Source organism: Rhinolophus ferrumequinum, chromosome 7 (assembly GCF_004115265.2).
Source record: "Rhinolophus ferrumequinum isolate MPI-CBG mRhiFer1 chromosome 7, mRhiFer1_v1.p, whole genome shotgun sequence".
Lineage (NCBI taxonomy): Eukaryota > Metazoa > Chordata > Mammalia > Chiroptera > Rhinolophidae > Rhinolophus > Rhinolophus ferrumequinum.
In genome coordinates this window covers 94,090,526-94,117,420 of record NC_046290.1, presented here as the reverse complement: position 1 = coordinate 94,117,420, position 26,895 = coordinate 94,090,526, and the positions used below count along the sequence as shown (strand labels likewise).

Below are 26,895 nucleotides of genomic sequence, written 5' to 3'. Positions count from 1 at the left end.
ATCACCAAGTTACTATGAAACCTACTGACAGTGTCGGGTTAAACATAGATACGAAACTGTCAGACTGTGGAAGGCCATAGTGTTAACACCCTACAATAGATTGGAGGACCCCAAAACTCACTAAGGTTCTGACAAGTTGACTCCACTGAGGGAGTCGGAGAGACCTACTTAATTTTGCATCATGCTTACAAAAATGTACTGCACAAAGAACGGCTTGTTTTCAACACATCTAACATCTATCAAGAAAAGAACTGCTTATCTGAATAAGAACTTTTAATCAGTTCAAAATTTCTCTATCTTCTCTAATGTGTTTCACCAATCCAGAGTAATGCGAGGCACGAAGCAGAGCACAATAAACATTTACCATTTTCTTAAATTCTTCAGTATTTACTCTTACATATTACCATGTCAGTGATTCTTTTGAGCACTTTGAATGTCTCCATGGACATTTCAGAAAGTATTTTTTAGTATAAATTTCATTCTGCTTTAGAATAAAATACATGTTAAGCATAAATATTTAGATTTAATATTTATAAAATACAAAAGATAACAATACAATACTTACAGTATTTCACGAAATCTTTCTGAAAATCCTTTCTGGTGTTGACAAAAGCACGTCCTCTCTCAGTTCCGACAACAAACACGTCTGTTTCATACACTGCGATGCAGGCCACTTCTGCCTTGGACTTGGCCAGTTCTTTACACTGAAATACAAACAGCAAACCTTATGTGATATACAGATGTAATTTAAAAGCACCATTTTTGCTTGCTGGCTGAATAAAAAAATCTTATCACTTAAACTGTCTTAATACATAACCTGGAAATGGATAAAGTTTCTATTTTCCGGATTTAAGTTGTCATAGACAAAAAAAGCCCCCATTTTTTTAAGGTACCTCTCTTTCTAAATGGTGTTAACCTTGATTTTAAACAGAAGGAAACAGAATTTATAAGGAAAAAAGGCAGAGATCCCTTGTAATCTGTTATAGGTCAAATTCCCAAGAAACAGACTCAGATTTCCACATGCGCTTACTGGAGAGTCCTCTCAATAACACCTGTGGGGTGTGAGGGGCGCGGGATTCAGCCAAGGAAGAAGTGAACAGCAGAGTTCCGGGGAGCTGAAAGCTGATGCAGGTGCAGAAGGAGAGCTCTGAGCTGGAACAGCCCTCCCCAAGGAGAGGGAGAGACCCTGGGCGAGGGTGCCTCTAACACACACAGCAGCTGGGACGATCAGTGCCACCAATCCTAACGTGGGGTCTGGAAGCCACCGCACAACAACCATTATATAATTCTACCTCCAGAAATATCTCCATGCACATACACAGCAGGAATCACACTCAGGTGAGTAGACTTTAAGTATATTTCTGAGATTAAGTATTCTTTGAAATCCGAAGAGTATGTAAGATTCCATTTTATGGATATACAATAATTCATTTCACGCTGATCTTATTGAAAATGTTGGTGATTCCAATTATCACTCCTAAAAATAACACTGAAATAATCTGGGAACAAAATTTTTTTGTGTCCCTTGAATGACTTTCTCAGAAAAGTCAGGAACGTGAAACAAGAATCAAAAAAAATTTTGACTATGAAAGTAAATACTTTAAAGGTTTTCAAAACCTACTGCAAATTGTTTTCTAAAGAGGGCTCTATCAGCTCACACTCCCAGCTGCACTTCTAGAAGACATAACTCATGATATCCTAACAAATGTTATTGTGCAACTTTTCCAGAAACATTTTAAAAGGGTGCCTAGTATACTCAATAATCCATTGATTGTTATTAAAAGGAAAGAATATCGTACCTGAGAAATTTTTCTGTAAATCAGCATATCCTTTGCTTATTTTTCTACTGTTTAGTTGCGTTTCCCCACTGATGCATAAAAATACCACATTGATTTTAGGCATAGAAAAGCTACTTATAGAATTAAACATACAATTATATATTTTTCCTAGTTTTTAAATTTGTCTTAACATAACATTTTAGTTTTACTCATCTAGAATTTAACTTGGTACATGATAAACACTTGAAAATTTTTTTTTGCATAATAGTCTATTTTCTCACAGTACCATTTGTTGAAAACTACAGCTTTCCTCCATTTGTTTTTTATTTGTACAATAACTACTTTCTAATCTCTTAAATGGAAATTACTTGCATAACATTGTTTTAAAACGTTATCTTGAATAAATAACATTATACCTAGTGCAATGATTAGAAATCTTTTGAACCATAACAGAGAACTTCTGACCTAGAGGTGAGCCATCATGCTGTTGTATATATACTTCTGTTATACTGCATTTATATGAGATGCAGTGGCTGCTCACCTGTAAAATTACATTTACTAACCTTGTGATAAATGAGAGTGCAATCTTGGGGCACCATCCACTCCCTTAGTTGGACAACCCTGTCACCAAAGGCAGTATCTATGAAACTCAAAGCAAGATTCAGGGACTGTCCAAGGATTAGATCAAAGAAATCTCTGGGCCAAAGGAAGGATGAAGCGACCTACACACCTGTAATTATACTTCGTAATATACAACTAGGAGCCTGAGGAGAACTACTCTTACTCCTGCTGGTGAGGAGCAAATAAAAGCTGAGAATAATAAAGTGACTGCCAAGGTGATAAAACTATAGAGACATTCTAAGGAAGAGAACAGGTCCTATGTGACCACATGTTATTTTATGTAGAGATCAGTAGTAAAAAAAACCGTATTTTAATTATCAACAGAGTAGGATTTAATCTCTAAATTATCATTTAAGTTTTAGCCACAAATTTTGACTGGTTTTATGATCATGATGCAGAAATGAGTGACATTCAGAAAACAAGACAGTAAATAGTCACTAACCATTCTAAAATTTTTTAAGGAGATAATTTTTTTAAATTCTTAAATAGTAGAAAAAAAGAAAGAATTGCCCTACTGGAAAAACAAAAAAGAATCTGCAAACTATGTCATACTGAGACCTGTGAGGTTAAACACTATCTAATACTAGTCAACACAACACAGAAAACACATAGCTTCCTCCTACTTAGAATAATTTCATTGTGTCAAAATATACCTAAGTCTGATGCTTTTTAAATCTATGAGCTCAAATACTAATTTCCAGCTACATATCCATAAAAATATAAGCAAATTGTATTACTACCATCACAGAAATACAAAAAACTACAGCCAAAGAATATTTAATATTTCGCTGTAATTACGTATGATATGTCTTTTAAAAATGAAGAGCTAACACCTTATCTATTTAGCAAAAGGTGGCAGAGTAAGGACAACTGTGAATGCATAGCACAATAAAATATAGATATAAAATAGTCACCATACTCTTGTGGCCCAAAATTCTGGTACTGTTCTTTGTAGAGATACAATAAAATACCAGCACCACACTATAATATACCAGCTCATTCTGAAAAACTTCAAATATTACACATAAATTCAGAGTGAATGCTTGCAAAACAAGGGATTGCCGAAATATTGGTAGGGAAAAAGCTGAAATTAAATGTAAAATTAAATGTTAAATTAAATTAAATGTTAAAATGTTAAACTTTTAAGTAAGTTAAGAATATTTTGAAACATGGTTTTAAAATTTGATTTGAAAGGCTTAAATCTGTAATTATTATTCAAGCAAAAAAATTATTCGTATCAATAGACCAAAAAAACCTATGTTTTATAAAAACAAATCCAGCTCATCCACAAGCCCAATCCACAAGCCCAATCGCATCCAACCATGAGACGCTTTACAGAACTGTAGCCCGCCTCACCATGGACTCGAGAGCAGACATGAGGAATGTCACCACCATCCTGCTCTCTGAAGACTCCTCATCTTCCACTGGCAGAGTAGACATTGCTACTTGGGCCATGATCCCTGTGCAAGAGAAGAAAGAAGAAAGTGAAACCCAGTGTCCTGCTAAACACAAGCTAATAGCTGTGAGGGTCCTTCACAAACTGCCTAATTTACAGTTTTCTTGCATAAGAAAAAAATAAGGCTCAGAAACCAACTACTATTTGCCCCAAACACCTATCTTTTAAGATAGAACATCTATCCCCTCACTTTCCATCTAATTTTATGCCCATAAAATTAGGTCAGCATAACCCCAAAATAAATTCTGATGTCACCCAGAACCAGTTAAAATTTCTCTCAAGTGAGAGGAAGGTGATGCACTTCAGAACCTAGCAGTTTATCATAATGCAACATAGGAAACATGCAAAGTTCCCTTTCTCCCATGCACACATTGATTATAGAAAAAAGTGGGTAAAGCAGACTAAGGTTGGGTGAAGAGAATGTCTCCTTTCTTACTAAAAAGGAAACAGGTTAGTGGACAAGTACCATCTAAGATTCCTTTATAACAGCATATTATTCTCTTTAGAAAACATTTTCTCATACTTTGCTATCAGCAAAAAGCCTCAGCTGAATTTCAAGCACTAGAAAAATTCAACACATAAACATTAAATATTAAGTGTTGGCAAGGAAGTGGGAAAACTGGAAGCCTGCACACTGCTGTTAGGAATGTAAAATGGTGCCCCTACTGTAGAAAACCATTTGGCAGTTCCTCAATATATTACACAGAATTCCCATGCTGCAGCAATCCCACTTCCCAAAGAACTGCACACCCATGTTCATTCACAGCATTAGTCACAATAGCCAAAAGGCGGGACCAACCCAATGTCCACTGTCAGATGAACGGATAAGCAAAATGTGATATATATATATATATAATTCAGCCTTAACAAGGAGTGAACTTCTGATATATGCTACAACGTATACAAACCTTGAAAATATTAATCTAAGTGAAATAAGCCAGACACAAAAGGACAAATACTGTATGACACCACTCCCGAGTTACCTATAGTAGTTAAATTCATTGAGACAGAAAGCAGAATAGTAGTGGCCAGGGACTGGGGGGAGGGAATAATAGGGAGTTATGTTTAATACGTATAGTTTTAGTTTGCGCTGATGAAAAAGTTCTGAAGATCACTAGTGGTGATGGTCACACAACAGTGAGAATGCACTTAAGGCCAGAGAACTGCACTTTTAAAAATGGTTAAAATGGTAAGTTTTATATGAATATTTTACCAAAATTAAAAAGCAAAAATATACCACATAAAAACACTCTAATGTAAAATCTAAAGCAAAATTTTAAAAACTGTAATACTAAAAATATTATTTTTCCATCAATAGTATGCTAATTCGATACCTGTTAAAAGTAATCTCTTTCAATTTAGTTGAATTAACTCTAGTTTTAGCAAGAGATCAAATAATCAAATGAATATAATATGAAAAGATGATTAAGAAATTATGGACTGGAAGTATGAATGGTAATTCTAAAAACACACCTAAATATATAATAAATTTACTGAATACCTGGGTATCCCTTAACTGAAGCCCCAATATTCCAGAGAACACAGAGCTGTTAGCATGAAAATCATTTTGGCTGAAAACGTACCTAAGTTTTTTCCTATTATTAAGAGGATTCTCTATTTCCCTGACACTAAAACCTGTGATCTATTTCCCATCTGTTACCATGGGAATTAACTGCTAGGCTGGATTTAGATATCAGCAAGTAATAAAGTATACGTACTGAGGAAATGTAACTTGATAATAATAACCAATAATAAAAACAACTGACATATATTTCCATATATCTCTGAACAAATAACAGCAATTTTGTTTCCCAAAACAAGATCTGTATCCTAAATGGAGAATAAGGAAAAGCATCAAGCAAGAGAATGATTAAAATCACAGAAATTATGTTCCCTCATTTTTTTCTCTTGGATGAATAAGTTTAAGTCAATACGCATTAAAATATGGCTCAGTCAAAATGGACAACTAAAGCGTATCAGAACATTCGCTTAGAATATACTGTTATTATATTTCATATTTCTTAATAATCTCACTTTTCCTTTAATTCTCCAGCACAAGGAAAGGAGTTGTGTTCTCATTTTACAAATGCAATGATTTGTCAAAGTCATAGGGCCGCTCAGAGCCAGGACATAACACTAGGACGCTTTTCTGCCTACTGCTGCTTCCACTTCTCAACTTAAATTGCCGTAAATCTGATGATGTCATTGACACTCAATGTTAAGAAACAGGAGACAGATGCCACACCGACAGCCCCACAGAGATGTCACAGGCAATGAGAGGTCCTATTTCATTTCCAGAACTTTTCAGGAAGCATGACAGAATTTTTCAAAGGAGAGAACCGTGGCGGTGACTGAGTCCAATCAGACTTAATGGGGAAGGATGTATTTTGTTGGGAGCTTTCTGCTCTCTAGAAATGGGTGAATCTGGATTACAACAGAAATTGGCTGAGCTGTTCTTTGCCAGTTCCAAGCGGTCATTTCCCTGCGCAGTCGTAAGTCAAGACTATTCAGGGAACATTCCAGTCCCTCTTATTCAGTGACTGCTGCCTGTCTCCTCCCTCCCTTTCCCAGGAAGAAACTGCCTCCACAGCAGTGGTGTTAACGACAAACACCAGAGGACACACTAGGCCAGGGTAGGACTCAAGCGTGTGGAGCCTGCAGCCCGGTCCTCACAGAAACAGCAGCCCAGACAGCCAGGGTGTGAGCTGCCCAGACCACTAACCAAATCCACGTCCCCACGGGGCTGCGCCAGGCTCCTCTTCTACCATGTTTCCCCAAAAATAAGACCTAACCGGAAAATAAGCCCTCGCATGATTTTTCAGGATGACCTCCCCTGATCATAAGCCCTAATGCATCTTTTGGAACAAAATTTAATGTAAGACCCGGTCTTATTTTCGGGGAAACACGGTATGAACAGAGAAAGACACTACACCAATCACTTGCCATGAACGTTCCTTTTATCTCTGATCTTTTGTGAGCCCCCTCATTTTAAAATAAAGAGTTGGATAGACAAAAAAGAAACAAACAACTCTTGAATATATCTACAGTGCTTTATTGGCCATCTTTTTAATATTGATGAAGACTATCTGACGAAGAAAGAGTAAGAGCAGAAAAGCAAAATGGAAATATCCAGGGAGCCTAGAAAACAGACAGTGTTCCCTAAGCCACTGGAGCAGGACCAATGCAGTCTTCTTAAAGTTTTAATGGTGTGTGTATCTCATTAGAAATGAACAACAACAAAATGAACAGGATATGATCGATCGTATCATGTCAAAACTCAGAAGTCTCCTAATAAAAGAGGCCATGCCATGAAACAAAAAATTGAAAGCAACTGAAACGGGACAGTTAGCTCTGTATTCATAAGGAATGCAAATAGGCATAGTATGTACTTCTGAACTTGATGAGTTCTTTGGAACAAAAAGAAAAATGACCAAAATGATCATGTACTCCATAAAACATTAAATACAAAAAGGATAAATGATCCCTTTGAGTCATTACAGAAATGGAAGACAAATTGAACTGAGACAATTCATAGGGTAAAATGTCAGACAAGAAAACGACTTTGTTTCTGGATTTGTAACATCAAGTGCTTGCTCCCTCCCCATTGTGTATCTCTGATGCTGTGTTGCTAAAGGACAGTGGTATGGGGAGAACAGGTGATCTCTTTAGAAGAAGGCAATCAGCTAAGGCCAAAAAGCAGTAGTCAGGGAACAACAGAAAGGGTGTCCCTCTAGATAATAGCCACATGTAGCTATTTAAATCTCAATTAATTAAGATTAAATAAAATTTAAAATTCAGTTCCTCAGTAGCACTAGCACATTTCTTGTGCTCAGCAGCCCATGTGGCTACTATATTGAAAATCATAGATAAACATTTTCATCATCACAGACACGCCTCTACTGCTACAGAGATTAAACTATGAGTCAACTTATTTAAATTCGCAGGATGCCTTGAGCCACCCTGGGGGTAGCTATAGTAAAACAATGAGTTAACCAAGGGAAAAGAAAACGTAGGGTACATGAGCCAGTGTACAAAGGTCCACCCCAACCTCATGTGAGCATCTTCATCTCCCACTTCCAAGGATTACCTGTACAAGGGCATTCCCAGGACAGGAGAGCGAGGTATATTCCCTGAGAAAAGGAACACAGAGGTACAGTCTTATGATATGCTATGGGTCAAATGCATGTGAAACACCGGGGACACAGATTCTCAGGATAAATTAATGAAATTCCAAAGAGCCTAACCCACTATGTGTACAGTGACCTTGCCTCAATGATCAACTGGCCATTGAAATGGAATCACACAATTTTTCTTAACATCTTTGTCAAGTTAGCTTTTGCCTTTTTATTTCCACATTTTAAAATTCTTAATACTGAAATAAATAGCATGAACATCTTTATAGCTCGATACATAATGCCAAATTTTGTACATTACTACCAGAAATGTTTATATACCGTGTTTCCCCAAAAATAAGACCTAGCTGGACAATCAGCTCTAATGCATCTTTTGGAGCAAAAATTAATATAAGACCCGGTCTTATATAAGACTCGGTATCATATTATTATATTATATATTATATTATATTATTAAAGACCCGGTCTTATTTTACTGTAATTTTATATTAATTTTTGCTCCAAAAGATGCATTAGAGCTGATGGTCTGGCTAGCTCTTCTTTTCGGGAAAACACGGTACACTACATTTATCAGTCTCACAAATATTTTGGAGAGATATGACCTATCACCATGAAAGCCCCCTTTCACTAAAAGAGATGAATTTCTTTGCTAACTAAAGAAATACTTTTCATGGTTTTTGTATTCTTGGGTGACTCATCATCTACTTAGGCCCTCCGCCATTACTACACTGATGTCTGATGACTGCGTATTTGCATCAATAGTAAATAATTCTTTATCCCAGTCGTTCTTTTAATCTTCACAATTATTACTTGGAGGTAGGTCCTTAACTATTCAGCTTTTGTATGTTTATTTTTAATTCTGTATTTTTAAATCTATTATTTTTGTTTCAATTTAATTTTCATTTTGATTTAACCACATTCTTTCGTATATCCCAGTTTCCTTCTGCTTGAATTTAATCCCTTAGAATGTCTTCCTCATGGCAAACTTTTGAAATTTATTTTTCAATAAATTTCCTTTATTTTTGAAAGCTATTTTCACTGAAATAGAAATCAAAGTTGACAATTACTTTCTTTCAGCACGCTGAGGCTATTTCATTATCTTTTGGCTTCCATTGTTGCTATTCAGAAGTCATCTGCAGTCTCTTGAAGGTAATCTCCATTCCCACCCCTGCTGTTTTTAAGATGTTTTCTTTGTCTTTGGTGTTCTACAGTTTTACTGGGTGTCTAGATGTAGATTTCTTTTCATCCACCATGTTTGTCATTCACTGGGCTTCTTGATTTAGGATTGCCATCCTTCAGTTGTGGCAAATTCTCAGCTATTATCTCTTCAGGTACTGTCTCACCTCACTCTCTTATCTCCTATCCTACTGAGATCCATTAAATGTATGTTAGTCCTTAAATCTCTTACCCTCTTGTATATTTTTTTCATGGTTTTCTCTCTGAACTAAAGTCTATTCTAACTTATCTTCCATTTCACTAATTCTGTCTTCATCTGTGCTTATTCTGTTAATAAGCACAGAATAAATGGATTTATTTTGTTTACCATTTTCGTATCTAGAATTTCTATTTATTGCTATGTCACATTTTATAATTTCCTTTAAAGATTTTCAAGCTTGACGTATTTCTTTAAACAGAATTGTTTCATAGTTTCTGGTAATTCAAAAATCTCAAGTTTTTGCAGGTGTTATTTTTGTTGTTCCTGGTGATTCTTGCTCATATTCATGGTACTTGATCCCATGAATGCTTGATTATCTTTTACTGTATCCTGGTAACTTTATATTAAAAAATTATTTTAAATTTGAGGCCTATGATGAAGGCACCTTCCTCCAAGTGTCTGGGCATACTACCTACCTGGAGTCACCATAATCCCAGTTCAAGGATTCAGTTTCCTTGGATCGCCCAGGAGATGTTAACCCAGACCACAAACAGGGATATAGGCTGGTTTACTTCTCAATCACCCTAATCCAATTTGCAGTCTCAGCTTCCTGAAAAGACGGGTCTCCTATTCGACCTCTGCATTTTGGGCAACTTGTGGACTTTGATTTCTGAGCCTCTCATCTCACAAGGTTTTCAAAACTCAAGTTCATGTGATGAAATAGGCAAATGCCCTGAGAACAAAGGTGATTCTGACTTCTGTTATCTGAGTTCCATTTTCCTTTTAATACTAAGCCTTTTCACATTACCCCTTCAAAATGCCTGTCAATCTTACCAACTTTTAATAAGATTTTGCTTTGTAATAAATATTTTGCTTTGTAATTTTAGAACATTCTTATTAGTTCCACCAACTCCAGGAACCACACCTTACAATATTCTTTACTTTCAAGAACAATTTACAAATTAGCCAGAACTATTTGATTACAAGGTTACAAATTCCCAATTCAAGCCACCTCAAGTAAAGGGAACTTTTATTGTTTCTTTTCTTAATTATTCAATCTAAAGATTGCACGGACTCCGCACACAGCTAGATCCAGGAACACAGGACATGTATTTTGAGTTCTCTCTATTATCTCCCTGTGGGCCTGCCTCATTCTTGCGCAGATGGGTTTGGTTCTTCCCTAAAACAGAGATGACAGCCACATGCATCTTTAAGTTTACCACATACCTATAGTATACTATAACCCAGAGAAAACAGACTACAGGTAACCCCGTATAACACGGTTGTTAGGTTTCTAAAAAGTGCCATGTTTCGTGAATCCGTGTTATACGAAACAAAGAGCTAGTATAAAAAAGGGGATTATGCTCCAAAAACTTAAAAAACATAATATTGTATTTTAATAACTGAGAAATATCTTTATTAAAGCAATTTTCACCAAAAGTATAACATATTAATATGTATAAAATAATGTTTTCTTCGTCATCACTACTAAGCTTTTATTACGTTCCGTGTTGTTCGGGGATTTCCCTAATTTCGAATGAGGTATTTTTTGCTCTTAAAAGCTCTTATTATGCTCCATGTTTTTAGGGGATTTCTCTAATTCTCAAACCGTGTTAGAGTGAAACCGTGTTCTAGGATGCCGTGTTGTGCGAGGGTTTCCCCCAAATCTCAAACGGTGTTACAGCGAAAAACTGTGTTATAGAAGTGCCGTGTTATGGGGGGTTACCTGTATCATGTCTTCCTGCTACTGTTTGCACAACAGTTCTAGGGGTTTGTGTCACAAGCTTATCCTACCCCAAGCCCAATTACTGTGACTAGTCATAAAAAGATTACCTGGGATACACTGTGATTAGCAGTGTAGCTAGCGGCTACTCAAACAAAAGGCAAAGCAGGACACTGTTAGCAGGAGAAAATGGAATGAAAAAGTATGCCACCAACACAAAACATTAACAGCTACCTGAGGCTGCTATATCTTCTTTCCCATTTTTTTCAATTTAATTCTTCCATTCTTTTATCTTTTGTGTACCTGATTTAATTTTAATTCTCCTTTATGAGTTTCAAATATGAACTAGTTGGCCTGCTCCTGTTTGATTTTCTTATCTTTTATCCTGGTCAGTTGGCTATTGTTTAATAGATGCGATGGTCTTCTTTTATCTCTCTGAAAACAGACTCCAGCCATTCTTTAAAATCTTCTTGTGTTTCTTGTTGGAGATCCATTTCAGGGATTAGGTTTATCTGTGTCCTTACTGTTCTGATCTGTTCTACCTCAAAATATGCCAATAATTAATTCCATATAAATTTTTTCATTTGACCATACTTCTGCTTTTAATTTACCGATCCTGCTGTTAAATGCAAAATAAAAATTATAGCGAGTCAGAGAGCTCTTGAAGATTTTCACACACGCCATCATCACTCTTAACAAAGGTAAAAAACTGATGCTCAGCAGGGATGGATGGCTCCTGTTGGTTAGAGGGGGAGCTCTTAACAACAATGTTGCCAATTCAATTCCCACATGGGATGGTGGGCTGCACCCCTTACAACTAAAGACTGAAAAAGGCGACTGGGCTTGGAGCTGAGCTGCGCCCTCCACAACTAGACTGAACGACAATGACTTGGAGCTGATGGCCCCTGGAAAAACACACTGTTCCCCAATATTCCTCAATAAAAAGAAATTAAACAAACAAACTGATGTTCTTAATATGTTTTTATTATGCTGATCCCTAAAATATTACTAAACTTTCAACATATTTCCACTTCAAATTAAGTTTCAGGTCAGACTGGTAAATGGAGGAGGTACCATAACACTGATCATGTTTTTTTTATTACATTTATGCACTTTCTTTTTTGTGCTATTATGTTATTTTCAACAAATATCTTTCCATTTCAATCATACAACATACAATCTTAGATCAAGAAGAAAACTCAAGATATTTTAGTGCAACCACTTTGATCTATTATTTTATAAATGAGAAACCCATCCCAGAAAGATTAGCCATCTTGCTAAGGTCATACAATTAATTTTATAACAAGGAACTAGAATCCATATCTCCAAATTCCAAGTTACCTCTTTCATGCTTATCGTGATTATTATCACGCTAATAATCAAAGAAAAGCAGGTTAAAAAAAGAACCCAAAGTAATTATATCGTGATCAGAACTGTAACACCAGGCAATTTTATGAGGCAGTAAATTAACTGCCACTCATCATAAATAAATTAAGGCAAAACTGTATCTTTTTTTGTCGATGAAGCAAAGATTATGATTGACATTAAGAAATAGTTTACATATCAACATCAGTCACATTCTAAAAAGAAAAGAAAGGATTTGGTTCAAAGAAAAACATGAATGTGTTACAGAACAATTGTCTAGATGAACACATAACTTATGTCACAACACACTGCTGACAGGCACTTAAACATATCATTAAATTAGCAAAACTTAAAATCCAAGACCCAAGACCCACTCTGAACTAAGAGGAAATGGATTTAAATTGATCAAGGCACCAGAATCATTTTATTTTATTGTGGAAAAAAAAAACTTATGTTCACAATTTTCTGCAGACTACTAAGGTTATCTCAGTTACTTTTACTTGTAATAAGCAATTAAGATCTACCCTGTATATTTACTTAAGTACAGTGAAATAAAATTCAAAATTATAAAAATCAGTAACTTTCCTAACTCAGGTTTTGTATTAGTCCTGTAATTACTACACCACAGATACATGGATCAATTAAAACTGACAAAATCTTCAAAATAAGCTAAAGTACCTACCACTAGGATACTGTCCATGGAAGGCTACAGAAAAGTATTAAGGACAGGTAATGGTATTCATTCTATAATTATTCAACAGGCTGAAAGGGAGGGTGGGAGGTGTTGGGAATACTTTTACCAGGAGTATCTTCCATCCAAATTTAAGTTTTGACCGCAATACCAGAAACTGCAGTGTGATTTTCCTGTGCTGTGGATGTTCTGCTTCTGGGCCAGATTTTAAGATAAGCTATCTCCTCCTTGGTTTTTTAGTCTTCCAGTTGTCTCCATTCTTTAAGATCTAGTCTCAGGTTATTTTTTGTATATGAGGTAAAACTGAAATTTACCAATTCATTAAGAGCCAGTAAAGCCAAGTTTCAACAAAATTAATGACTAAAAACATCACCATAATCTTAAATATATACACTAACAGAAAAATCTTCAGTGAGAAGTATAAAAACAACGTCAAGTATCACTGAATTCTACTTGAAAATAGGATCTCAAACTTCTAAAATACATAAATTCTTATTTATAAAAGAAATTTCAAAATCATGAGTACTAAGAAAAAGTTAAAATTCATCATCTAAAATGTTACACATTTTGTCCTAAGATGGTACCTAAAATAAATGGAAAAGATCTAAGAGTTGAATCAGCTAACTTCATTTTGATCGAGTTTTAGTCGCATTAAAATTATTCAAACTATCATGTAATACTATATTATGGCAATCTTTTAGGGTGCCTAAGTTTTTTTACCTCTAAAATTTATAGTACTTAAATACCTCCGTGTTCAACCTATAATTACTAAGTACTAATGAATCTGTTTTTCAGGAAAGGAAACTTATTCATCCCTACAATGTCAGTATACATTTAGTACAATCAGTTCAGATTTTGAACACAGAATTTACAAGTGTCTTTAATTTTTTTCAACATACTGCCATTTTTTCTAATTATGTCCACTTAGTAGCTTCTATAGAAAATGTTTACAGTTATTCATTGACCCTATCGGTTTGTCTTCTAATGATACCAAAGAAATTAATTTAGTATCTCGGTGTGTTTATTACAAAAGGATAACATCTGCCTGACACATTGTACAAAGCAGATCTTTATTAAACATAAAAACGGCTGATAGGGCAGCTGGTTGGGTCTACTGGTTAGAGCGCAGTGCTCGTAACTCCAAGGTCGCCAGTTCGATTCTCACATGGGCCAGTGAGCTGAGCCCTCCACAACTACATTGAAACAATGCCTTGACTTGGAGCTGATGGGTCCTGGAAAAACACACTCTTCCCCAATATTCCCAAAAAAATTAAAAAAAAAAACACAGCAGCTGGTAACTTGGTAAAAAACAAGGTAAACTGCCCAAGATCACAGAATTATTAAATAGAATCTAATCAAGAGCCGACTGCCTTAATTCCCCGTTCTTTCAAACCACATCATACAATGTAAAAATTTAATCCGATTTTTAACATTTTTCACGGTATCTAAATCTCAGAAAAACATTACCTTTTCAACAACTTAGACAACAACACTAACGGAATTTTTAAGTCTGTGCACTAAACTTCATCTCTAAAAAATAAAAATATAAAAATTCCCAGCCTTAAGAGAAAAAAGATAGAGTTCCTCAATTCTAAAAAAAAATAAAAATAAAAAATAAAGATATTTTCATTATCCCAAAGTATTGCCACACAAAACACTAACAACGGAAAACACGGTATATACCATCTTAACCAAGTGATCAACATTCACAGTCAACCCAACAGAACAATGAGAACATTGTTATACTCTAGCCCAACTTGGACAAATCCAAGCTGAGAGACATTCTATAAAATGACTGCCCTGTAATCTTCAAAAAGATGAAACTCAAAGGACATGAAACTCAAAGGCTGAGGAACTGTTCTACAGTGAAGTATACTGGAGACAAGACAACTGGGTGAAAATATGATCCTGGATTAGATGCTTCTGCTATAAAGTGACATTTGGCAAAACTGAATGGGGTTTCTACGTGGGACATTTTGTTTGTTGACTGTTCTTAAATCTACAGTTGATCCTTAAACAACACAGGTTTCAATGGCTTGGGTCCACTTACATGCAGATTTTTTTTCAATAAATACATACAGTACTGTAAAAATGTATTTTCTCTTCCTTATGGTTTTCTTAGTAACATTTCCTTTTCTCTAGCTTACTTTATTGTAAGAATACAGTATATAATATATGTAACATACAAAATACCTGTTAATCAACTGCTTATGACGTCAGTAAGGCTTCTGGTCAGGCTATTAGTCAAGTTTTGGTGAGGAGTCAAAAGTTATAAGCAGATTTTCAACTGCCAGGGTTGGCACGTCCCTAACCCCCATGTTATTCACGGGGCAACTGTATTTTGTGAGTTTAAACAACAGCATTCTAAAATAACTTTTAAAGCAAATTAAAATTGCTCCGACTTTTGTCTTTTCTCGTAGGTGTTTAATTCTCTTGCTGCTTTTGCTGTTACAGGTGTTCAGAATGTCAGAATTGGGAGAAGAGAAAAGGACATTAAATAGTAAATTATGATTACAATTTGTCTCTGTTAGCTAAATAAAACTAGAAATAGGCTGTTTTTCTTCTTGCGTTGTAAGGAGGGAGTGCTTGGAAATTCATAAAGGCAAATATGTCCAAAAGTATAAACAATCTAGAGATTATCAAGTAAAACTCTACAGACTACACATTAACCAGTAAATCACAGTACTTTCCAAAAGAAATCCAATTAGGTTGCTTTTCACTCAGATGTTCCATTTGATAAATATTCAATAACAGAATATAAAGCATCACAATTTATATTAATATGTTAATTATATGTTAACATATATACATAACATATACACTTCGGCAAACAGGAAAAATAGTCAGATAGCCCATTTTAATTCATTTATCTTTCTATATAAAAAGGCAAGTGCTTAAAAATAAAATAAGAAATCCCTAAGACAAAACTTTAATCAAGATAGATTTTTAAGTCAAGGCTTTTAAGTTTTTACAGCAGGTTATGCTTATATTTTAAGACACTATATTCTGAATTTCTATCTGCTCAAATAAAGCTGGTAATTACATCACTAAAAACCAAGTGATCACTCAAGAAGAAACAAAATATATTTGAAGGATTCAGATTTGACATTATCGTCAACTGTGTTACATTTATACTTAAAACTTTATACCAAATGTTGAGAGAACCAACAAAATTAGCTAATTTTCTTTTTTTTAAGCCTGGTGAAGGTAAGAATGACAAAACAATAAAACGAAGCCAGGGAAAGAAGATCTGCCCAATCAGTGGACCACAAGTTCAATTCTGAGTTCCACAGTAGCCAAAACAATGTCCTTGAAAAACAAACGATAAAAAAATTAGCTATTCAAGAACACTCACAACTTTTCTTGGCACTACAGTTCAAGAGAAAATTTTCACAAATGCATAAATTACATTTTTAAATTGGTAGTCCAGATTTTTAAGCAGCAGCTTGCCCTGCCAATACACAAAGAACAAGTCCCTTTGACCTTACTCCAAATTTAAAAATCACTTGGTATTGGGAAAAAAGCTGGATTACTTGTTCTTTTTCTAACTTTCCAACTTTATAAATTGGAAGAGGAAATGAAAATCAAGTAATTATGATCTAAAAGTCCATCTTTATTTTTTTTTTTAATGTACTATTTCCAGAAGGCAGGCAACAGAGGCAAAGCTATTATGATCACCAACTTTGGATTCAGGCCAAAGTTCTGAATTCAAGTTCTATCAGCAATTAAATATGGCTGACCTTGCGATTGTTCAATCCTAAATTTATTAGTCTGGAAAAAGACAATAATATATATACTTACCTCAAGGTTGTTATCAGAATCTATTAGGTGCTTCACACAAGCATTCAGTAAATTGAGTAAGAATTTAGAAATTTAAATGTTATTAAAATAATCAGTTATTTTAAAAATACATGCATATGTGCCTACTTGTTTACATATAAACTCTCCAAATCCAAGTTTGATAAAATGAAAATTTCCCAACTAACTGCTAAAGAAAATAACCTATTTTCTGTTGGGCAGGAAAATTAATCAGAAAAATGTTAAAATAAATCACTGGGGGTTTTTTTGTATTTATTTTTACTTCTTATTGTTCCCAACTTCATTGAGATATAAGTGACACATAACATTGTGTTAAATTTAAGGTATACAACAAATCACTGTTTTGAAATAAAGTATGTGCACCTTTTAAAGCATGCATGTGCAAGCATGAAAGCTTGCTTACATTTAATGTACTCCTCAAAGACTGTTTTAAAATTTAAATTAGAGTCACCTCACTCCAAATATTTAAAAAAGTAAATTAGACTGAATATACAAACTAAAGAGTCTTTATCCTGAAGCTCTCAACAAATAATATAATTTGCCCATAGCATTATTTTCAACAGATTGTGTTCTGGAGCCTCAGAGAATACCTATCTCCCCACACCGAAGGCCCTCAACATGTTGGGTAAGTAAGGGGATAAATGAGTACTGTTCCAAATGTAAGGAAAAAAAGCTCTTCTTTTCCAAAGCTTAAAGTATAAAAGGTGAACAACGGCTCAAACACTCAATTTTGCTATTTTTCATACACTTAAAGCTACAAAGAAGGGAAAAAAATAATGAAATAACTCAAAAAGTGAGAATCTAGTTGGGTAAAGTGACTACCCCGCTGTTTTACAACATACCCTAAAAAATTACTCCAAAAGCTTTACAGGAGCAATCAACACGACAAGAATACATAATCACAAAACAATTTTTAACTTACTATAAAAAATACTATCTCTAAGGACCATGTATGTTAATGCAATCAAAACAGTCATTCTCAAAATACCAGACCTATCCAATCAGAAATCTTCACAGGCTCTGTCTAACCGGGGCTCATTTTAACCAACTCTTCACTATTCTCTGCTTCTACAATTATAATATAATCTTATACAGTACTTTTTTAAAAAATTATTTCCTTTGCCATACTATAAAAACAAAAACTTCCAAAAAACATCATTTTGAGGATTAAAAAGGAAATTCTGACACATGCTACAACATGGATAAACCTTAAGGACATTATGCTAAGTGAAAGAACAAATACTGTATAATTCCACTTATATGAAGTACCTAACATAGTCCAATTCATAGTGACAGGAAGCAGAATGGTGGATGCCGGGGAGCGGATTGGAGGGGCGAGAGGAGATTATTGTTTAACGGGCAGTTTCAGTTTAGGAAAGTGAAGTTTTGGAGATGGGCGGAGTGACGGTTGTACCACAATAGGAATGTACTTAAAGCCACTGAACTGTACACTTACAATTATTAAAATAGTAAGGTTTATGTGATGTATATTTTGCCACAATTTTTTTTAAATATCACTATAAAGAACCTCTTCAAAGAAGTAAGTATTCGTGGTAGAAATGGCAGACACAAATTTAATATTCACAAAAGGACAAACTCATTTTACACAGATTTTCTATACTATTGAGAGATTTGTTCTGACCCATCCAAATTCTTCTGCCCCAAGAAAGCATTAAAAAGAAAAAAACAGGACCAGCCCGGTGGCTCAGGTAGTTGGAGCTCCGTGTGCCGGTCTGATTCCCACAAGGGCCAGTGGGCTCTCAACCACAAGGTTGCCAGTTCAACTCCTCCAGTCCCGCAAGGGATGGTGGGCAGCGCCCCCTGCAACTAAGATTGAACACGGCATCTTGAGCTGAGCTGCCGCTGAGCTCCCGGATGGCTCAGTTGGTTGGAGCCACAAGGTTGCCTGTTTGACTCCTGCAAGCGATGGTGGGCTGTGCCCTCTGCAAACTAACAATGGCAACTGGACCTGGAGCTGAGCTGCACCCTCCACAACTAAGACTGAGAGGACAACAACTAGACTTGGAAAAAAGTCCTGGAAGTACACACTGTTCCCCAATAAAGTCCTGTTCCCCTTCCCCAATAAAATCTTAAAAAAAAAAAAAAGAAAGAAAAAGAAAAAGAAAAAAATATGTGGCAGCGGGTTAGCTCAGTTGGTTAGAGCGCAGTGCTCATACCACCAGGGTCACCTATTCAATCCCCACATGGGCCACTGTGAGCTGTTCCTTCCACAACTAGATTGAAACAACTACTTGAGTTGGAGCTGATGGGTCCTGGAAGAACACTTAAAAAATAAATTTTAAAAAAAGTTTAAAAAAAAATAAAAAACAATGACCCAGCAATTCCACTCCTAAGTATACTATACACAAAATATCTGAAAACAAGGATTCAATTACACCCTACACCAATGTTCACAGCTGCAATATTCATAACAGCCAAAAGATAAAAACAACCTAAATGTCCATCAACAGATGAATAAAAATGTGGTGTAGCATACAAAGAAAACTTATTCAGCCATAAAAAGGAATGAAGTTCCAATACGTGCTAACACACAGATGAACCTTGAGAACAATATACTAAGTGAAATAAGCCAGACACAAAATGACAAACATTGTATGATTCACTTACATAAAATATCTAGACTAGACAACAAATTCATAGCGACAGAAAGTAGACTAGAGGTTACCAGGGATGGGGGGAGGAAGGAAGGGAGAGTCTTTGCTTAATGGGCACAGAGTTTCCATTTGGAATGATGAGGTTTTAGTGGTGGTGATGGTTTTAACAACACTGAATGCAATGCCACTGAATCAAAAATGCTGACAGATGCTTAATACGGCAAATAAAAACAAGAACAAAAGGGCAAAGTGGAGCTAACGCATCTCCTTTTACCCCTTTAGCTAATTTTACACTAATTGGGTCAGCTTCTAGGACCGGTTTCTCTGTTCTTTCCTCATGTATAAAGTAGGCATAATACATGCTGCCATCCTCCTTTGTCAAACGATCATTTCACAACTAAAATTTTTTAAAGTCTGAGGCCAAGACCATTTATTAACTTTAGTTCAGTTACAATACCTCATTTTCTTTAAATCAATTTTGGTCTGAAAACACAATCTAGACAAAGTCTATTCACATTTATATTGAATAAATATAATTTACTGTTGATAAATAGTAAGGGCTTTATCTAAATATAACAAATTATAAGAATACAGAAGCAACGTTTTCTCAGCTTTCATCAATCGAACTGTTGTGAATTTCTAGTAAAAACATCTGAGTGGGGCTGGCCACAAATAAGATAGCTAAGTTTTTCTTATTGCCTTTAATTGCCCTATAAAAGCAAAGAAATTGCAACTACTCTTCAACTCCTTTACTAGTTTCTATCTCAAATATACAACATCCCCAGTCAGGGGGGAACGGGGAGGCACTTTCTCTAAAACTTACAATAGTTGAAGATAGAAATAGATTAATTTATCTGTTGGGTAACCAGTTCCAGAGGCTATTTAAATTATAAATTCACTATTTGCAGATAGACATCAATCTCCATAATACATTATACATATATATTAGAAATGTATATGGGACAGCCGTTTAGCTCAGTTGGTTAGAGCGTGGTGCTCTTCACAAGGTTGCCAGTTCGATCCCCACATGGGTCATTGTGAGCTGCGCCCTCCACAACTGGATTGAAACAACTATTTGACTTGGAGCCGATGCGTCTTGGAAAAACACACTTAGCAAAGAAAAAGAAAAAAGAAAAAGAAAAAAAAGAAATGTATAGGTTCTGTCCACCAACCAGGGCTCATTTTAACCAGATACCCTAAATAGGACCAAACTTCACTCCTCTCTGCTTCTACAATTGTACCATAATACAATCACACACAGTACTTTTTAAGGGGGGAAAAACATTATTTCCCTTACCATACTACAAAACCAAAAACAATTTAACAGTGACAAGAGGGAATTTCCAGGAAGAACAAGTCCTTGCCTTCACAGACTTCGTCTGCAGACTCTCTGGAGATTACCCTTGGAGTCAGTATTACTAGTAAAATTTTTACTTCCTTAGAAACTCAATTTCTCAAAAGTGTTAAAAATATTATTTTTATGGCTAATATTTATTGAATGCTTACTGTACACCGATACCATCCTAAGCACTTTAACTCATTCTATCTTCACAAAAACCATAAAAAAGAAAGAGGTTCTATCATCATCACCCTCCTTTGTTTTAAAATAGGGAAACTGAGGCACAAAGATGTGAAGTGAATGCTCAAGGTGACACAAGTAGGAAGCGGCAAGAGCCCGGATTTGAATCCAAGCGGACTGATTTCAGAACCTGTCTGTATCTACTAAGCGATACTCCAGCTCTCAATTAGATATTCATTTTGACTCTTGTTACACTTTTTAAATAAACAAATTCTTTAAAAAATCCTCTATAGCATTTAATCAAGTTACAACCAAATCCTCCATCAGCTGACAACCCATGACTAGATCCTCCATCAACTCGGACAATCCATGACTATATCGAACTCTTACTTTCCTACTAGACCAAAGTGGGAAACAGCAGAGTAGTACTGCCAGTAACAAGCAAGGAATACTAAAACAAGAATTGTAGAAACAAAGAGGAGAAAAGAAAAACAAAAACATAAAAAGGGAAACTGCAGTGTGGAGAGTTCCAGTGAAGGACAAAAGGAAAACGGTAAAGGCAGAAAGAGAAAAAAATGGAAAATGAAGAATATCAAGATAATACCCTCAACACTTCTGATTTATCCATAATTTTTCCAGTATACATAGGTCCTCTAAAATACTAATTCTTAATTTTATTCCCGCAGGCAGGAAGCCTCAGCTACACTTTCGTTAACCGAATAGTATTCTTCACATTGCTATGCTGCCATTTTAAGCCCACTGATTACATCTCAACTCTACAATGAACCGATTAATTGCATTTTCTACTTTCAGTTAGTAACAATGAATAAGCTTAACCCAAATAAATGTATACAGCTTTTGAAGAAAAATTCTATGAATGAGCTTTAGTAGACTGCTACTAAAATTCTTAGCAATTATCTTTCAGGTAAATTGCCTCTAACGCCTTTCGGAAAAGTGAAATACCATCCTCAGTGTTACTTCTTAAACCACTCTTCAAACAATGCTTTCCCCTAGACATACATAAAAATCACTTATCATTTGTTTAACCCAAAGGTTAAGACCATTTCAGGTCAATTATAACCACAACCGTTCAGAAGAGGATTGCAATACTTAAAAACTCAGTTTCAATGAAGAATGAAACCATGGTAGAACAGAATCGGGGATGCAATGCACACAGGCTAGTCACCAGGAATAACAGTAAAGGTTCAGTGTTTAGTAAGTTGTCAGTGTTTTATTTACTGCTCCTATAGATCACAACCACCTAGATAGGGCCTTGTCTTTTATATTTTATGTTTTGGAACACAACATCAATCTATGGATTATCAAAAATTATAGAATGGAATCGTAAATTAATCCCATTCCTCCTACCTAATTTACTATTAAGAAATCCATTACAATTAAGAAAAACTAAAAATCTTTCTCAACAAGACTGGTACCCCAAGAAAAAGAACCTAAAAGCCTACATTTTAATAACAAAATCTCTGTAGTCATCTTAAAAGCAAAATTCTTGGAGATGCAAAGGGCTGGGGAAAGGGGAGCAGGGGAGGATGTTGGAACTCTGGCTTGCTCTGCCAGCCCCCGCCCGGCCCATCCTATCTCAGTGCCAAGCTCAGGCGCTATCACCTCACCTGTCCCGGGTTCCTAGACTTCATACTCAGAGGTGGGGATGGGAGGCTTTAGGCATCTCTGGAAGGAGATAAATGCCTGTGTCATGAATTAATAAATGAATGAGTGGGGGGGAAAGGCCAAGATTATTAGGTTCTTAATTTTATTCTTAAAAATCCGCAGCTCTTTCTTAAACTGGAGACTTTTTTGTTTTTAAACTTTTGGTTTTGTAATCATGGCTAATAAACCAACTCTCAGTTTCCCAAACAATCTACAGTAAACAGTTTGAATTAGTTTTAGTTCTTCAAGATCTAGTTTTAAAGTAATGAAAAGCAAACATTTACAACAGATTTTCCTCACTTAAAATTTAAGTTACACCATGGTGAATGGTTCTCAAGCATCAGAATCATGGGTAACTAGTTAGAAATATAAATTACGGGGCCCCATCCCAGACCTGCAGAATCAGGTCTGGGGTGGAGCCTAGCAACTGTGTTTCAACAAACTTTCCAGGGGTGCTGATGCTCACTAGTTTGAGAACCACTGGCTTAAGGGTTAAGAGTCACGTTGCCTAGTTCAAATCTTGGAGTCAAGGTTTACTTGCTGGGTAATTCAAGAGTAAATTATCGCTGGATAATAGAACAAGCCTCTAGGCTTGTTCCTCATCTATAAAACGGAATTACAGAATTGTTCTGAAGATTAAATAAGAAAACATATGTTAAGGGCTTAAGAGCGATGCCAGGCACATAAGAAATATTCAAATGTTAGCTGTTATTACAATATGCAAAGTACTTCGACAGTTGTAGACTGGCAGATGAGAAACAAAGGCAGAAAAGGCTTTTAATCCCTACCCACCGAGGAGTTTAATACCTAGTGACTAGGCCAGGTACATGTACAACAAGGCAGAACCAAAACCACTCCTCGAGGAAATAAAGATGCCCTCCTAGGAGGGGCAAACAAGTTGACAGGGATAATGTAAGAAGAAACAGCAAATTCTGAGAAAGCTTTAAAGGAGTGATTACATATAAGCATATAAGCCTGAAAAGAAAGTCATCCTAGCCCACAGGTGTGTGAGCCAAGAAGCCAACCAAGAAGCAGGCCAAAGAAAAACACAAGGCAGCACACCACAGTGGCTTAAGAATGGCCAAAGCTAAAATGTGTACAGTAGCACAGGGGGTCCATTCCCTCTTATGCGCAGGGGGTCCATTCCAAGACCCTCAGTGGATGCCGGAAACCTTGGAGAGTGCTGAACCCTACATATACTGGTTTTTCCTATGCATACATACCTTCCTCCTTAATCAACTTCAACTCTGCCGGAAATGTGACAGCAGCTTCTTCATCAGCAGACGCAGCCTCTGCAGTAATTTTTACATTTCTCAGTCCAAACCTATTCCTGAATCTGTGTAACCATCCCTTACTTGCAGTAAATGGCTTGGTGTCAGTCCTTTCAGAGGATCCCTTACTGAAGTCTTCATACAGGCTCAGTGCTTTCTGGCGCAACATGCTGCCATCAACCGGAACACATTTTCTGTTCATGTCTTCCACCCACAAACTTAATGCCTTTTCCATCTTAACTAAGCACTGATCACGCACCGTGGCCGTCACTTTTGCAGTTTGAGGTGCCACAGCAAAACTAGCACGAATTTCCTTTTCCTTCTTCACAATTTCACGGATAGAAGATTCGTTCTTACTGTAGATCTTAGCAACTTCAGCATAGGATTTTTTTTCTTTCCTTATTAAGTCAAGAATTTTCACCTTTTCACTTAAAGGAAGCACTTTACGGCTCCTCTTTGGCATATCTGAATTGCCAGCATCACTGCTCTTGCGTTTTGGGGTCATTGTTAAAGAAAATTAAGTGTTACTTGAACACAAGCACTGCAATACCGAAACCGAGATGGCTACTAAGTGACGAGCGGCTGGTAGCGTACACAGCGTGGATACGCTGGACAAAGGGATGATTCACATCCCGGGCGGGACAGAGCAGGACCTCATCACGCTACTCAGAACGGCGCGAGAAATTTAAAACTTATGAATTTATTTCTGGAATTTTCCATTTAATATTTTCTGACCTCAACTGCAACTGCAGGAAGTGAAACCGCGGATAAGGAGGGGGTCTACTGTACTAGAAAATAAAATCAGTCATCTCCTGGGGGAAATACCCTGCCTCCTCAGGGCACTCTACTGCACATTCTCATCTGCAAACTAACTTCCCCTTTTTATTTCCTCAACACCCAGAGACTACGCTCAGGCTCTATGGTCTATCAAGCCATTGTCTGCTGCAAAGTTGAATGCAGAGGGTGAGAAGTCTGCACGGGACCCCGCATTCGCAGGAGTGAGCACTACTTGAACAGGACCCGACATCTGAACACTCTCAGCCGCAAATTAGCGCAAAACCATAACACTAAAAAACAAAAAACAAAAAACCTCGCTTTAATAAAGGCAAAACTTGGACAAGCAAAAGTGGAGGGGGTTGGAAGGGGAAAGAGGACAGTTTTTGTCTTCTTCCTCCCCTGAAACGCCGACTGGGTGCTGGCCCAATCCAGACGGCTTATTTTCGTGGCCCAAAGGCTGAGGTTTTCCTTCCGGTCATTGTGTTGATTTCCCCCAAAGAACAGGCACAGCGGGGCAGGCGCGCCCGCCGGCCGGGACAAAGCCCACTCGGGGCTCCACCTGGGCGCAGGCTGGGAAGGGCAGGGGTGGGGACGGGGAGGGGCCACGCTCCCCGGCCCGCCCGCCTGCCAGCCGCAGTTACCAAGCAGCGCGGCACCGCCCCCGTTGCCCGCCGGCCAATCCAGAACGTCTGCTGCCTGGGCGCACGAGCCCCGGAGACACCAGGCTGAGCGCGACCCCACCGTTCGGGCCTGGCACCGCGCGCGCACCCGCACCACCCGAGCCGGCCAATCAGCGGCCGGGTATGCGCAGCCACAAGCTCGCTCGCGCGCGGGCCTCACGCGTGAGACCCCCCCACGCGGCGCAGGCGCGCGCGCCCCTCCCCCATGCGTACCCAGGCGCGCGCGTGCAACTGTCGTCCCCCGCGACCACATCTGCGCCTGCCCCACCCCCAACGCCGGCGGCCCGGGGTGGGGGGGCTGGAGTACCCCACACGGCTGCCGACAGTCCCCAAACTCTTGTCCGTGCAGGCCCCGGGGGGGGGGTCCTCAAATAAAGGCCCTGCTCGCGATGGCAACTAGGGCGGGGGACGGGGGATGAGGCGACAGGGACTCACCCGAGTGCAGCCGCCTCCAGGCAGCGCCGGGATCGGGGGTGCCGAAGAGAGGCGAGCGTGGGCCGTGCGTGAGCTGCGGCCGCGGTGAAGCAGCCTCGGGCTGAGGCGAGCCGATTAGCGGGCAGGAGGTGAGAGGGCGAGGGGCCCGTGCGTCTCGGCCGAGCTCCTGTCACCGCCGCATGGCCGCCCTGGCAGGGCCTCGCTCAGCGCCTAGATCCAATCACAGGGGACCGAGAGAGAGGCCGGGGTAACCGAGGCTGTCGGGCGGCCACAGCTAGAGAGTGCGTGCAGGGAAGCGGGGGGGCGATCGGTGGCCCCTTTTCTCTGCTCTCCGAGCTTCTCTCTCACCCTCCTCCTCCTCTTTTTTTTTTTGTTCCTCGAAGACTTGCTGCGCGTGCGCACTGGCAGCGCCGCCCAGCGGGAGTTGTAGTTTTTGATTCGTCCCCATCAACGTGATGGCGGGGGCGGCGGACTACGACTCCCAGGAAGCGTCGCGCCTGCGAACCCCAAGCCGGGGGGACGCGGAGAGCGCGGCGCCCGGCCCTCTCGGGCAAGGACTGTCAATGGAGGCGCGGGTGGTGGGATCGAGAACATGGCTGCACCTGGGGCCTGCGCGGCTGCCCGGGTGGGGGAGGGGACCTGGGGTGCAGGGGTGAAAATCTAGGCCGGTGGCGGTCCAGCCGGCCTCAGCCGCGGGCCAAGATTCGCACTTACTCTAGCACCCGAGATTCCCTGCAAATGTGAGGCCGGAACATGACAAAGTCCAGGGAGCCCCAGGCCGGCCGGTTGGTCGGCCTACTGGCCTCCGTGTTCCGCCAAGGGATTTCCTCCGCCCTGCACCACCCTCCGGGACACAAAGAACTCCTGTTAGTTTTGAAAGCTTGCCTGTAAAGACTGTTGCCCCAACTTTGGACGAGGGCGGGGAGGGGACTCATATTTTTATTTACCCCCCTGAGGTATTGCTCACACTCT

General features: G+C 38.2%; 1 protein-coding gene across 11 annotated transcripts in view; it reads right to left on the bottom strand.

Moving 5' to 3' along the window:
* GTF2I (general transcription factor IIi) overlaps positions 1-26,311 on the bottom strand; it is a 94,054-nt gene extending 67,743 nt beyond the window's left edge. For 4 of the 11 annotated variants that reach the window (XM_033111040.1, XM_033111037.1, XM_033111039.1 and 1 more), the window contains exons 1-3: positions 25,924-26,311; positions 3,756-3,859; positions 566-704 (exon numbers count right to left, since the gene is read on the bottom strand). In XM_033111040.1, coding sequence (XP_032966931.1) covers positions 566-704; positions 3,756-3,854 — 238 coding nt within the window. In that variant the 5' untranslated portion in view covers positions 3,855-3,859; positions 25,924-26,311. Of the gene's footprint in view, positions 1-565; positions 705-3,755; positions 3,860-23,983; positions 24,394-25,923 lie in introns of those variants that run through there. The other 7 variants (XM_033111031.1, XM_033111032.1, XM_033111035.1 and 4 more) reach the window with 4 other exon arrangements.
* Between the last annotated feature and the right edge of the window lie 584 nt (positions 26,312-26,895).